The sequence below is a fragment of the Tribolium madens genome, unplaced genomic scaffold (genome assembly GCF_015345945.1).
Source record: "Tribolium madens isolate multiple individuals breed KSU strain unplaced genomic scaffold, Tmad_KSU_1.1 Scaffold_71;HRSCAF=194;Tcas5.2_LG6, whole genome shotgun sequence".
Classification (NCBI taxonomy): Eukaryota; Metazoa; Arthropoda; class Insecta; order Coleoptera; family Tenebrionidae; genus Tribolium; species Tribolium madens.
The window spans coordinates 3,278,629-3,293,530 of NW_025401041.1; the positions used below are offsets into that span (position 1 = coordinate 3,278,629).

The 14,902-nt window shown below is 30.5% G+C and overlaps 2 protein-coding genes across 3 annotated transcripts in view; one reads left to right on the forward strand and one right to left on the reverse strand.

Moving 5' to 3' along the window:
• Positions 1-1,056: 1,056 nt before the first annotated feature.
• LOC123008924 lies at positions 1,057-2,229 on the reverse strand. Its single transcript, XM_044404987.1, has 6 exons — positions 2,079-2,229; positions 1,866-2,031; positions 1,569-1,815; positions 1,408-1,518; positions 1,256-1,358; positions 1,057-1,205 (listed from the first exon to the last, which is right to left on the reverse strand). The coding sequence occupies exons 1-6, from the start codon at positions 2,221-2,223 to the stop codon at positions 1,057-1,059; spliced, it is 921 nt and encodes a 306-aa protein (XP_044260922.1). The 5' UTR covers positions 2,224-2,229.
• Positions 2,230-7,931: 5,702 nt separating this feature from the next.
• Positions 7,932-14,902, forward strand: part of LOC123008491 (TWiK family of potassium channels protein 7) — a 139,071-nt gene continuing 132,100 nt past the window's right edge. For both annotated transcript variants that reach the window (XM_044404320.1, XM_044404321.1), the window contains exon 1: positions 7,932-8,089. The gene's annotated coding sequence lies outside the window, so the exon portion shown is untranslated. The remainder of the gene's footprint in view (positions 8,090-14,902) is intronic.

A 14,902-nucleotide genomic window follows, 5' to 3' on the forward strand; every position in this document is an offset into this window, starting at 1 on the left:
TTTGCTTTGATTTCCTCTGGTTTTCACTTGATTTCCACATGATTTCCCCTGTTTTCTTCAAAATTTCTTTTAATTCGTCAACAATAAATGAATAAAACTTGTGGATGCGTATTTTTCTCTAATTTCCTCAATTTTGTACACCGATTTCATCGATCGTATACTGCTTATTGTTTTTCGCTTTATGATTTATAAATCCGGAGTTTTTTTCTGACCTCATTTAACACAGTTTCTTTGTAGTAGTCTCAAACAAAACGACATCGATATCTACGGGACAAAAGGGTGCTTAACGAGCATGTCTTCGGTCAGATGTCGCTTGAAAGTTCGCTGTCGCCGTGCAAATGTTAATTGGCGACTTGTCAGCTCGTTAATAATAGTGGCATTTCAAATTAATTGGCTTGTAACTTCGAAAAGAATTTTTTCGTGATTTGTTGCTACTGGAATTAATCATTGGATTAATTTAAGCGTTGAAACGCGGAATTCGAAAATTGTATTTGAGTAAAGAATGAGCCGACTTAACGAACTCGAAAATAAACTGCCTACTCTTTGTTTGCTACTTAAATTTATTAAATTACTTGCCCCCTCAATATTTTCGAAAAATAAGATAAACGAAATAAATCTCAAACAAATAAAGTTCAAATTACTTGATTATAATGAATGACTTGGCTTTGCACCAATCTATTCATCAATTTGTTGGCTTTAGGCCAGCGGTATTTGGCACACTTAATACAAATTTCTAACTGATTAGAGAATTGTTATCATTGGCGAGGTCATTACATACATTATTTTTTATCAAAAACATAATTTTTCTCAAGGCCTGTCACGGTTTCATTTCACTGCTCGACTTATTCGATTTTCAATGAATGATCGTGTTTTACGATAACATTTTCGTCGTTTTCTCGATTTTACGATGTATTTTACGGTATCTAAGTAACTTATTTTGTGTAAGATTTGATTATGAGTCTGATCTATGGCTTGACTCGAGGAAAATTGGGAAAAAGGACGAGGAAAATGTCTAGCAGGGTGTAAAACAGAAATAAAATAAACCATAATTTTTATTCAATCGATTGTGAGTTTTTTAAAATTGCCATAAACACCAAGAAGGTCATCGTTGACTAATTTCGCGGGACGTAGTTTTTCATCAATTGTGAAATTATCTAAATTGTTAAAAACGTCCCGATATTCCACATATTTACATTTAAGCATGTCTGGAAAATGCAAAACGTGACTTGTAATTTTTAAATATAATTTTACACACCGTTCAATTCTTTCAAAGATTTCTCCTCACCACCGTAATCTTTCGGTAAAACTTCCTTAGACACGATTTGATACAAACTTTGCAAATCATTATGTACACAAATCTGTATAATTAAAAGTGTTAAATTTACATTTGCGTAAAATTTTACTTACCCGTCCCACGACTTTGGGACTTGCTAGTGGCTTAATAATACGAAGAATGTAATCAGTCATTGAGGAACAATTAATCAAATTGAGAGATTTAACGGATCTGTTTAAAATTTTCTAAAATCACAAATATATAAAAATGTAATTTTAACATTTATTCTTCGTACTTTACGAAGCTCGGAGAATATTTTAAGCATTGTCGGCGTAATTTTACTTAATTGTCTCAAATTACATTTTTCTAAATCATAAATCATGATAGAGTTAATACAGTGGTCGTCCAATAGTCGAATTACATTTACATTGGTATTGGAAATGAAAGAATAAATGGGATTGAAAAATTCTGGTTCTTCGAGAAATTTACACACAACAACTCGACACAAGTCGTTGGTCAGTTTTGGCAACGGAATAATATAACTAAAAATGTAGGAAAAGTATAAAACGAATCAAGTAAATTAGTCTCATACTTGATGTCAGCGTATTTCATTAGAATTTCAGAATTCGGATGCATTTCTTTCGTGTTTAAAATTCGGGGGAGTTGCCCTCGAACAGTGTAAAAGTCATCGATTATTCTTTTTGTTTCTTCAACACTGAATTTAGCCGTATATAGAAAGCTTTCAATCGAGATATCAGCTTGAAAAAAATTTACAATTGTTTTAAGATTCAAACTGGTTACTTACTAGGGATTTTTTGTAAATGTGGTTGCTTCTTGAGCCACTCCTCGATCGATTCAATATCACTCTTGACCGTTTCAGGGGTTCGGTCAAAATCTTTCAACATTCCAATTTTTTGGGTTTCTGAAAGTGGTTGAAAATATTGCGACATGGTTGAATTTTTTTTATCAAATGACTGGGTTTTTAGCCAACTCCAAGGCGAAAAATTTACATTTTTAGTAATAAAATTAAATTTAGGACGTGTGACGTCAAGAATTTGCATAAATATGAATAAAAAATTACAACAAAGCTTGTCACCATCGTCATCCCTTATTCATAGTTTCCAGATTATTAATGACGTCTTGTAGACTAAAGGAGAGCAAATTCAATATTTGCATGTGTTTGAGATTAATTAATAATTCCATTTAACAATGTTTGAAGGGTTTTATCATCACTAAAGTTCGGATTTTTATACAGTAAAATTACTGAAAATATGCGTATCATTTCTTCATCTCAACCCCGGTCTTCTGTAGCTAAGTTATTATTGAAGAGGAAATTTTCAATGTAACATAAAAGTGATTATTGAGTTATATTTCTTCCATCTCTAGTGCAAATGTGCACTTTTTGGCTACTGAAATAATGATAATTTTTTTATGTTTATTGTTAAATATCTTTGTAGTTATTAATTGTAGATACTTAAAAATAAATGTTTTTGGAAAGATTATTTAATAATCTCTTAGATGCAAGGGTGTTCAATTTAATTTTTTTATATTATTTAACTTTTAACAAACTCGACATTTTTTTGATTTTTCGACTGCAATACATTAAAAAAATGTTATATTCTTACAATTTGTAGTTTCCTCTTTACAGTGGTAAAAAAATTCCAGCTATCGTAACTTTTTGTGTAATAGGTATTTAAAAAGAGGATGTTTTCGCCAAGAAAAACAACTTAATTCAAAAACTAAGCAAAATCGACCAATAAAAGTTTAGCTTCTTAAAAACATTGAAACTAAAAGCTACATTCAAAAATGCAAAGAAACATAATAGTTTCTTGAAACACCATATTATGGTGTTTCATTGAAAAAAATCATAAGTTTGTATTGTAGGTACCTTATTTTGGGACATTCTGTATAATCAATACAATAAATAAAGTCTACAAAATATCAAAACCCCCACTTAAATAATAATAATAATATATAATATTATATAATAATAATAATAAATAAAAAAAGTCCACTAGTGACCTAAAAATAGGACATTGATAGATACTAATCTAGAGCATCACCTAAAATTATTTTCAACCATACAGCAAATCTTTGAAACCTACGCTAAACTTTTATTAGTCGATTTCGCTTAGTTTTAGAAATTAGACGTTTTTTTTACGAAAACATACACTTTTTAAAAATTTATTACACAAAAACTACGACAGCTAGGACAATTTTTTTTTACTTCTGCAAAGAAGAAAGTACAGAATTTAAAGCTGCAGCAATTTATTAGTGTAAAGATTAATAAATTAAGAAGTTTGTTAAAAGTTAAATAACTTAAAAAATTTAAATGGAACACCCTATTTTTTATTTTTGGATCTAATAGATTGATAAATTGTCTATCTAAAAAAATAAACTTTTAATGTCTAAAATTGATAAATGAAAAGATATTTAACATTCAATATTAATTGTAGCAACAATGTCTATCAATATCTCGGCATTGTTGATACTATGGCAACCACAGTAATTCCACCATGGAACACGTATCCGTTGATTTATACAGTGGTTGTAAAAGTCGTTATAAATACTGAAATTCGAATTATTTTATTGTAAAAATAAGGAATAATGGATTTAGTTTAACACAAATGTGATTATTAAGTTATATTTCTTCCATCTCTTGTGCAACTATGCACTTTTTGGATACTGAAACAATAGTATTTTTTTTTTAATGTTTAACGTTAAATATCTTTTTTGTTTTTGTGTAATAAATTTTTAAAAAGTGCATGTTTTCGTCAAAAAACCGATTTTTAAAACTAAGCAAAATCAACTAATAAAAGTTTAGTTTAAAAACATTGTATTAAATCTACATCCAAAAACGCTAAGAAACATATGGCGTTTCATTAAAAAGGCACAAGTTTATATTGTAATTTATTTTTGAGACACGCTGTATAGTTGAAAATAATTTTAGACGATGGACTAGATTCAATGTCCTATTAATTTTTTTTAAATTTCACCATTTAAAGGTCACTAATGGACTTTTTTAACTTGCTGGGACACCCTGTATAAACTATCTATCTATTAGTTGCTATAGAATACCATTTAATAATGGCATGGTTTTCTAAATTTTCTATTGTAAACTTTCCTCAGAAAGGGACATTTGGCTAGTTTCTATGCGGGAGTAATATTATATGCTTACTTAAAAACATATAACTTCTCTTAATAAATTCTAATTGTTCTCTTATTTCTCTTTTATCAAATAATTTTTTTCATTTTATTTTTGATTTAGAAAATCTAAAGTAATATTTTTGACATTGTGGTAACGGTCGGCATACCACCATGTACCCCAGTAAGTGACTACAACTACAGGTTTTTGATTTAATAGTAAAGCTAAATTTCTGAATTCTGAAAAGGCAGGAGTATTGGTGCATAGTCCGATAAAGCAATAAACCTCCAGTTACTTTCTCAGAATTTATAATATGATGACAAAATTATTAAATGCCCTTTGTGAACAATTAAAATATGCAACTTTATGCGTTAAATATCGAAATTATGCAACAATTCCCAAAAACTTAAAAACATGCAGTGTTTTGATGCGTTGTGTGCAGATTATAAATAAAAAAATATTCCTACAAATAATAAATATGCAATTTGCATAAAATCCTAACTCTAATGATCACAGGTCGCAAAAAGTTTTGCGTTATTAAATTTCGTGGATATTTGCTCAGGTTTTGGGGCTTGACATGAGTGTAAATGAACTGCCGCGAGAATAGAGGAAGTCAGCTAGATACTCGACAATTATACATTTCCTATTTCCTAACATCGCTTTGTTCGTGATTCCGGGCTTCCGGCTGACTCCGGTTCCTTTAAATTGTTTTGTAAATGCTCACAAACTAAACGACTGTTTAGATAGGTACAAAATCGTTTTTCTTTAGCTTAGCTCGAAATATATTTTGGACGATATAATTGGAGCGCTTGTACAAAAGTCAAATGTGATTTTGAAAAGGGTCAAAGGGTGTGTCATGGTAAAAAATTCAAAGCGCGGGTACGAACGAAATCGAGATAATGATGCTGAATAATGCAACGGAATTATAAATAAGATAGATTATAGGGTGGAATTGGTGGCGGGGGTGATTTATTATTAAAAAAGTTTCGTTGCAACTCGCAAAACTAGAATAAGCCGTCCCAAAATCGAATTCAAAAGCTTTCATTGTCTTAATCCTCTTAATTAAATCGGAAAGTGGTCGATTCGCAGAGACCTAGACCACTAAAATCTCGTGACTCAACTTTCCCCCACGGTCTAATTTATTTGGAGTCGACAAGCGTGCTGAAAGGAAGCCGGAAAAAAATCAACAATGGTCGTGAAGCCCATGACAACTTCAGACCTAGTCTGTAAATTAATTGAAACGTTAAGAAGAGACAAGATCATTATTGTCTAAAATTCAAGCGAAAGGAGGAGGATTTAATTATCGAAAAGCTTTTGTTTATGACGAAGAGTAGGGAAGAAGGGCAAGTTATAAATCGTCTAAGGGACGAGACTCGATTATTTTTTCGCGTTCGATTCGAACTAAATCACCTTATTCTTGGGATTTAATTTCGATTCTAATTTCCAGCCAGTCCATTTCCGTTTTATAATGGAGTCGTTGCACCATCGATTATCATGAGATTCGCTTTTTATATTCGGAGCGAAAAGTTTGCAACACCTTTAAAAGCGTGCATATTCATAACGACGATAATAATAAAAATTTCGAGAGCGAATTATAAATGCTAATATCGTCTAACTTCTACTTTAACTCTAATTTGCATCGTAATGTAATAAGGGGTAGAACAGGTGTTCTGAAAAAGAATTAAGAAAAATCGTTGGTTTGAAATTTTTTTTCGTTATTTAAAAGTTAGGTAACGAGCTCGAAGGTAGATTAAGAGTGCTATTTCCGCGAAAAATTCAACAAAGAAAAACAACATCGTGTTTATGAGACTTTGGAACAATAAGAGGTAATGATGTGTAATGGAAACGTACCGAGAAAGCAATTAACGGAATTTAAAACGATAATAAAGTTGGAAAACTAATGGACTTTATTCGGGCGATGGCATTATTTAGGAAAATCGATACGATGAAAACGATTAGCGAATAAATTATAAGCAAACAAGAGCGAACAGCGAATAAAGTTGTAATAATTTTTGGCAAACAGAATTTCTCTTTAAAATTTTAGAACAATTAAGTATACATCATTTTATCTGCGGTATTATGATGTAAAAGAATACCGAAGAGAAAATGAGCAAATTTCAACGGTGTAAGTTGTGCTGTATTGTTTTTATTTTTATATCGGCCGATATTTCATCGAGCTTTGCTGGTTTCCGGGCGAAATCCGAAGGTGAACTTGGAATTGTTTTTCAGCAAACAAAAGTTGAAACGCAGAATGAACCTAAATTAACAGAAATTCTAAAAAAAGAAAAATGCACTGAAACACAAAAAAGCAAACTCTAAAAACAAGCTGCAAAATCACTGTATATAGGATGTTTAAAAAAAAACGTTAAAAATCGTAGTAGGTAATCCCTTAGGTTAAAATAAGAAAAAAAGTTCTTATAGGGGACAGAAGCACTATGGTCAACATAATTAAGAAGTTAAATTTTGCATTGAAAAACTTTTTTGTAATATATTGTTTACAGATTTAGATTTTAATTTTCTTTAAAAAGTGTCTGTTGTGTTACTCTTGCTTTCTTAGAAAGAATTTTCGGACTTATACTCTTTTTCATATTGATGTGTATCAAATAAGTTGTAGAAGTCTAAAGGCATCTTTACCTTAAATGACGATTCACACAAAAAGTGTCATTAATGTCATTCAAAACAAATTTAATCACATCAATAATAACAAAAATCTTTTTGTTTTCTAACTTATGTTAATTATATTGTTAATTTTAATTATTTTTTGATACCAGGGCTATAAACTTATTGAAAAAAAATATTTTTAGATATTTGAATTTTTGCATGGTTACACAAAGCAATTTATATTCATATTCGAATTTTGAAAGTTTCATGAATCGAAAAATATCGTTCTTTGATTTTCGATATTTTGAAAATTTAATTTTGAATCAAGGAATATGTGCATAATGTATAATGTGTTGTCTGCCAAGAGGGGTCAGGTGGGTCATTTAAGCTGAATCATCCTGTATTAAACTTAAAAACCTTAAAAATTTAAATGAACGTTAAAATGAAAAATTAAAAATTAGAATAAATTGGATTTGAATCTGAACTAAAATAAATAAATGTTGATTGAAAAAACAAAAAAAAAAACTAGAATGAATTGGAATACTGAGAACAGAAAAATCTAACGAACAAAATTCGACCACCTAAAATTATGCACAAACTCGTAAAATTGTAAAACGAATTACACTTAAGATCGAAAGACTACTAGAAAATCTAAATAAATAATTGTGAAATTGAACAAGTAAAAGAACGCAAAAATAGGATATTATGTTATTAGCAGTAAAAGTGATACTGAGCCACATAAACTCACTTTTACTCCAAATAACATACTGTTTTATCCAGAAACAATTCAAATGAAGAGAAAAGAGCAACACTATAATTATCAAGTATATGAACAAAATAATAAGGACGCTTTTGCAATGAAATCATAACAAACGTCACGGAATTTGTGTTGATATTTTCAAAAGTGTTGATTGATTTAACTATAGTGAATAACAAGATTAACAAGTGTAGTTTATTGTGTAAAGTGTCGAATGCTGCTGAGGTAGCAAAAGAGACAACATTAGTAAATTTCGGTAGAAGTGAAAAACGCTTAGGAAAAAAAAACAGTGTTTTTACCCCATGTCTGAAAGGTAACACTTTTACTTGTGCCATTTAGTCATAAAAGCGTCCATTTTTTTGACGTTTGCGGATAAATACTTGTTTACATTGTACGTGAGGTTATCTAAATAAAAATATGTACCTACATTACATTAATATTATAGAAGGTAGTTGTTTTTCTTGGTGTTTTTTCGTGTTAATACATCCAAAAAATAAGTTGACTGAAACGAATAGCGAATATTACACAGAAAGAAGCAATTTTTGAACGTGTTTTTCTTAAATATTGTGTAATCTACAAATTCAAATTTCTTAACAGTAGGTAATTGGAAAATATTTACATCAGTGTGTGATAAGAGCGATTAGGAAATAAATTACCACAGAATACAAAAGAAATCTTTTATCAGTATAAATAAATTGCCAATTATTTATTATACAGGGTGATTCAAAAGTATCGGACTATTTTTTGGGTGATGATAAATAACATCTAACTGAGTTAAAAATTTCCATGACAAAAAATTGTTTGAAACTTTTTCACCAGATATAGCTCTTCAAAGATTAGATTTTGAGTTAAATTCTGGGCCTTTCAGATAATCTATTCTTGAATTAAATTAGACAACATCGAAAACAAAAGAGCTAAGTTGCCTACATGATAATATAAAAATTGACAGTTTTGTTTTTTCTTAAGAAAATCTGAATTTTTGTGCTTAGCTGAAAGTTGGTCCCACACTTTTGAATTATTTTGTATACTATTATATTATTTTGTTTAAGATATTAATTTAACAATTGATATTATTTTGTTTAAGGAGTATAATATACAGGGTGTAAAGTAAATATATTAGTAATAATATTCATTCTTGGCTTTCTTAATAACTGTATTAAATTTACATCCGGTGTTGCCGGAAATGCTACCAAATTTAGTTTTTCAAATGGAACACCTATGTTTTTTTTTTCTCCAAACAATAATAATTGACATGAAAATTACTGTTAACCACTATTTATTACATTTTGCGTAACACAATGCAATCGAAAAACATCTTAAATCTTAGAATTTCATAAGGAAATTGGTCGCGTAGCCTGATTTTTAATTTTAAAGGAAAGGTGTGAATAAAAAAAATGTTTTTCCAGTTTAATTGTCGGTTTAACAAATCTAATTTGTCAGTTGATGAACGAGTTCTCTTATGGAAACTCTTGGATTTTCTTCGACTGAGAACAGAATATTCAGATTTCTATTTTCTTGTTCTTCACAAAGAACCACAGGTTTTTTTATTTTTAAGAAGCGAACCTATTCGTCTCAGTTGTTTTTCAATTCGACTAAATTTCCAACTATTTTTCTCTATACTGTCTTTCAGCTTCCGCTCTATTTTTATTGCACTTAAAAAACACTTCAAGCTGATCTACCAATTCGCCGTAATTATATTGCATAAATACCTTGACAAGTAAAATCCGACAACGTTGCAAAATTTGCAATAAAATTCAAAAATTTAAATTGTTTTCTGAGTGCATTATGTAAAGTAAAATGTAATAAATAGTGGTTTACCGTATCTTTCATGTCAATTATTTTTGTTTCGAGGAATAAAAACATAGGTGTTTCATTTGAGAACTAAATTTGGTAGCATTTCCGGCTACAACGGATGTGCCAAAGAAATTTGATGCATTTACTAAGAAAACGACGAATGAATAGTATTATTTGAAAAATTAGTTTTTGAAAAAAAAATTTTAGGTGTTATCGGAGTCACATAAACTCACTTTTAATCCAATGAAATCATAACAAACATCACGCGTCAGTTTCGAAATTTGTGTTGAGATTTTCGAAAGTGTTGATTGATTATTTAACTAGTAAATAACTAGTCTAGTTTGTAGTGCAAAATGCAGAATGCTGATAATCTAAGCAGCGAAAGAGTCAACATTAGTAAATGTCAGAAAAAAGTGAAAAAACGCTTAGGCAAAAAAAAACGGTGTTTTTACCCCAAGTCTGAAAGGTAAAACTTTTACTTGTGTCATTTAGTCATTAAAAGCTTTCTTTTTCTGACGTTTTCGGATAAAATTAATTGTTTCGGTTTCATATTTTTAATGTGTTATGTTATAAAATTTAGTTAAAATATTAATTATTTATATTATAGAAGGTAGTTGTTTCTCTTGGTGTTTTTCGTGTTAATTAAATACATCCAAAAAATTAGATGACTGAAATGAATAGCGAATATTACACAGAAAGGAACAATTTTTGAACGTGTTTTTCTTAAATATTGTGTAATTTACAAATTCAAATTTTTTAACATAGGTAATGTAATGTTAATGTAAATATTTAATCAGTAAATCAAATGAGTTAAAAATTTCTATGACAGAAAATTGTTTGAAACTTTTTCACGAGATATGACTCTTCAAAGGATAGATTTTGTGTTAAATTTTGGGCCGTTCAGATCGTGTATTCTTGAATTAAATTCGACAACATCGAAAACAAAAGAGCTAAGTTGCCTACATGATAATATAAAAATTGACAGTTTTGTTCTTTCTTAAGAAAATCTGAATTTTTGTGCTCACCATTCAAGAGTTGGTCCCACACTTTTGAATCACTTTGTATACTATTATATTATTTTTATTAAGATATTAACTTAACAATTGACATTATTTTATTTAAGGAGTATTGAGCTTCACTCAATTAATAATATATTAGGCGCCGATTGGCGAAAAGCCGAGTTTTTTCTTGTTTTTCAATTTTTCTAATCTTATACAAGTTTTTAATTAACTATCGAATATAATGCCACATTCCTCTGGGACTAGTTGTTTTCGTTTCATTAAAATTCCTTTTCGTCCGCAAACAAGATCGGTCGGTTAATTTCGTTGAAAAGAAAAAAAAATGTATGCATCGTTGTTTGCGTCTCAGGCAATATCCTCTTTTCCCAAAGCTCCTCTTCGTCATATCATCTCGAAGGCCCTCTCCTTCGCAGATATCCTTAATGGAGGCGAACGCTGATAAGGTTGGGCAAAGAGAGGGATAAGGGTCGGAAAGCTCTCACCGCGGCCACTCGGGACAATGCGGCCGTCGGACAACTCTGTAAAGTTGGTAGGCCCTCTTTGTAGTGGCCGGCCTGATTAGTAACTCTATTGTGTTTGTTGCGAATACTTTGTCTCAGCAAACCGCACCACCGACTCGATTATTTCCATCGGAAAAATTGGAAATTGTTAATGAAGCGGCCGATGTCTTAACCAAACATTTAAATATTTTCCCGGGATCTTTCCAAATATTTTCCTCCGGCAAACATCGAAAGGCAAATTTGTTTAGTTTGACGAGTCGCCTCTGCCGGAATGAAATATCTATGTTTAGGTGTTTTTCCAACTTATGCTTTTTATGCGATACCTTACATCGGAAAAGGAAAATCGGGGTTTTCTTCTACGTGAACATTTTCTCGGGCACACTTCGGGCAAATACTTAGGAAATTGGCACGTTTTCCTTTTGTTTGGTTTGTATCAGGTGGAAAGGGTGAGGGGAAACACGAGTGCCAACTGAAAACGAACAAGAGCTTTCCGTGTTTAAACGATTCAATTTGTAATTTTGTAAACAATGATGAGAGAAGCTTTTCTGCTTTATTTCGGACCACAATGATTTTCGTGACATTCAAATAGATTTCGTTCTATCCGTTCAAAATTTAACGCAACACACGTAAGTTAGTTTCGTACATGAGTGCTTTGAAAATTTAAAGAGGAGAAGAAGAGCGCCTCCTATACAGCAAACATCACGAAGTTACCGCGACGCATTACTTTGCATACAAATAGTTGCGGTGGAAAAAAATCGAGAAAAGACGAGATGAAAAAACCACAGAGTGGATTAAGATGTGAATAATCTCAGCTGCTGCTTTTGTAATAATTACAAGCTCACCGTGTAATTAATAATTCCGGATAATAAATCGCAACAATCAATCAAATCTAAAGTATATTTTGCCTCAAATTAAGTTCACTTCAAGCAGCGGCGGCTCGTCAGGGGAGGCAGTGCCTCCCCAGTGAAAATAGAAGTTAAAAATAGAATAATTTACTAGAAATTTAAATTATTTGGACTATTTTTGAATCGTAAACTACAATTTTTATATAATTTTAACCTTAATAATTTTTATGTGTTCAAATGTTGATTTTTTTGGTAAAAATAATAGTGAACCAGTTTTAAGTGTCTATGAAGAACTACATATTAGAAATTGTATTAGAAATTATTATTTATATTTATAATCTTATTGTATTAAATTGTATTAGAAATTAATAACAAATAAATTTTCTTGACTTTCGTACGACGATAAGTTATATGCAAAAGAATTGGGAGCACCTCATCAAGACTTAAATAATATTTATTTGTATTACAAGGAAGGAAAGTGTATTTTTGCTTTCCATAGGTGGAAGTTACTGCCCGAGACTTGTCAAATGAATCAAATACGATTTGTCGAGGGCAGTAACCACCCAGGGAGGAAAAGATACTTTCCTACAATGTAATACATACAGGGCTTTTATTTTAAAAGGATCCAGTGTCAATAACTTTTGACATTGAGTAAATGTATTTTCAAGCAAAAACAGGTCGATTAGGATTCCGAGGGGAAAGTTGAAAACCAACATTAGTTACATTTTAAGTTTCATTCTCTGGTCGCTAGCCACCCCTACTTTAAAATTTTAAATGGCACCCCCTACTTTTTAGAACGTTTTCGGAAAGAGAAAAAATTAGCGCCTCTAAATGCCAAAGAATTTTTTTTTGTTGATATGTTTTTTAGTTTTATTTTTGAAATTTTCAGTCCTAGTAGCTTTTGATTGAACTCAATTTAATTTAAATAAAAAATATGTCGATATGAATTGCGATCGGAGAATTCAAAACCAACATTAAATACGTTTTAGGGTTCATGCCCACTCACTAACCACCCTTACTTTAAAATTTTAAAGAGCCTCTCCAAATTTTTGAAACATTTTTGCGAGGGGTGGAAAAAAGCTTATTTAATTGTAAATGAAAAAAAAATATTTTGTAGATTCGTTTTTGAGTTAGCGGTAGTTTTATTTTAGAAATTTCCATCAGTCCTAGTAGCCTTTAACTTTGGTTTGTCATCTAGTACATTTTATTAAGAATGCGGTGGTGTCAACAATTCAGCGAAAATTTACCATTTGACAGTTCAGTTAATTAAAAAATTACTTTTATTTAAATTAAATTGAGTTGAATCAAAGGCTACTAGGACTAAAAATTTGAAAAATTAAACCACCCTTAACTAAAAGACGAATCGACAAAAAAATTTTTTTCTTTGAGAGTTAGATACGCTCATTTACCTATTCCCTTTCTGAAAATGTTTCAAAAAGTAGGGAGTTCCATTTAAAATTCTAAAGTAGGGGTGGCTAGCGACTAGGGGATGAAACCTAAAACGTATTTAATGTTGGTTTTAAACTCTCCCATCGCAACCCAAATCGACATATTTTTTATTTAAATTAAATTGAGTTCAATCAAAGGCTACTAGGACTAAAAATTTCAAAAATTAAACCACCTCTAACTGAAAAACAAATCGACAAAAAAATTTCTTTGACATTTAGAGACGCTGATTTTTTCTCTTTCCGAAAACGTGCTAAAAAGTAGGGGGTGCCATTTAAAATTTTAAAGTAGGGGTGGCTAGCGACTAGGAAATGAAACTTAAAATGTAACTAATGTTGGTTTTTAACTTCCCCCTCGGGATCCTAATCGACCTGTTTTTGCTTGAAAATACATTTACTCAACGTCAAAAGTTATTGAAACTGGATCCTTTTCAAATGAAAGCCCTGTATAATTTTTCCTACGATCTTCAATACTAACAATTTCTCTTAATATCCCAGTTTTGCTATTAAATCTAGAAGCATGCTTTTTAGTTTCTATGGGGGAGGTAAAATTTCTACCTCCCTGAGAGGTTTTATATATTTTTATACAGAGTGGTTATAAATGATTTTCATCTAGCCAGCTGTGAATTTTCCATGTAAAATAAAAAATGCCGCTTTACGAAAATTAAAAAATCGCCGTTTACTAAGCGTCCACTTCGAAAATAGACTTCAATTATAAACTTGTATACATTATTATCAATTATTATTGGAAATTAGTTGAAACAATAAAAATTTAATTAACAATAATTTATTATTAATTAATAAGTGACACTAATGACAGAACTAGAGCTTTCAAAAAAGTAGAGCGGCACAAATAAAGTTACATGCAAAAAATTCCAAAGCTGGTTAGATGAAAATCATTTATAACCACTCTGTATATTGTAATTTTTGGCAGATGAGGGGGGTAATTGGTCACTTTTCTTTCTGAAATTAGGGTGGAAAAACTTACTTTTTCTTAGGGTCATAGGAAAATTAATTATTCATATACTTTTTTTGTAAATTCCTGGTATATTAACTATGAGTGGTTAACTGGAAGCAAAACACAAAAAAAAATTTTTGTCCATTTTCAAGTCGTAGTAAGGAAGCATGATCTAAAACTGTGGTACTTATGACAACTTAAAAAAATACCAAGGGCAATAGAAAGACAAACTTAAAGCCAAGAACATATGTATGAGTAGCAAATTACATAAATAAGATATAGCCACAAATGTAAATTCGGCCCCGCAAATTGTAATTAATAATAAATTTAATGAATCGGTAAAAAAAATTGAAAAATTGAAAATTTAAAAAAGTTTAGTCAATTTTTGTATTTTTCTTTGCTGTTAAAAGTTGGCTTTTCGTGCTCAGCAAAGCAAAGAACTTTTTAGTCATTAAGTATATGGCATGTGTAGATTCACGTATATTTCTATTTTTTTATATAAAAAAGATCTGCCTCCTCTTAATAAAAGACTACGAGCCGCCACTGACTTCAAGTATGGCAGAAT

Coding starts and splice junctions, on each gene's coding strand:
- LOC123008924 (XM_044404987.1), bottom strand. CDS start 2,223: ATGTCGCAATATTTTCAACCACTTTCAGAAACCCAAAAAATTGGAATG. Junction 2,032..2,078: donor ACATTTACAAAAAATCCCTA/GTAAGTAACCAG, acceptor ATTTTTTTCAAG/CTGATATCTCGATTGAAAGC. Junction 1,816..1,865: donor ATGAAATACGCTGACATCAA/GTATGAGACTAA, acceptor CTACATTTTTAG/TTATATTATTCCGTTGCCAA.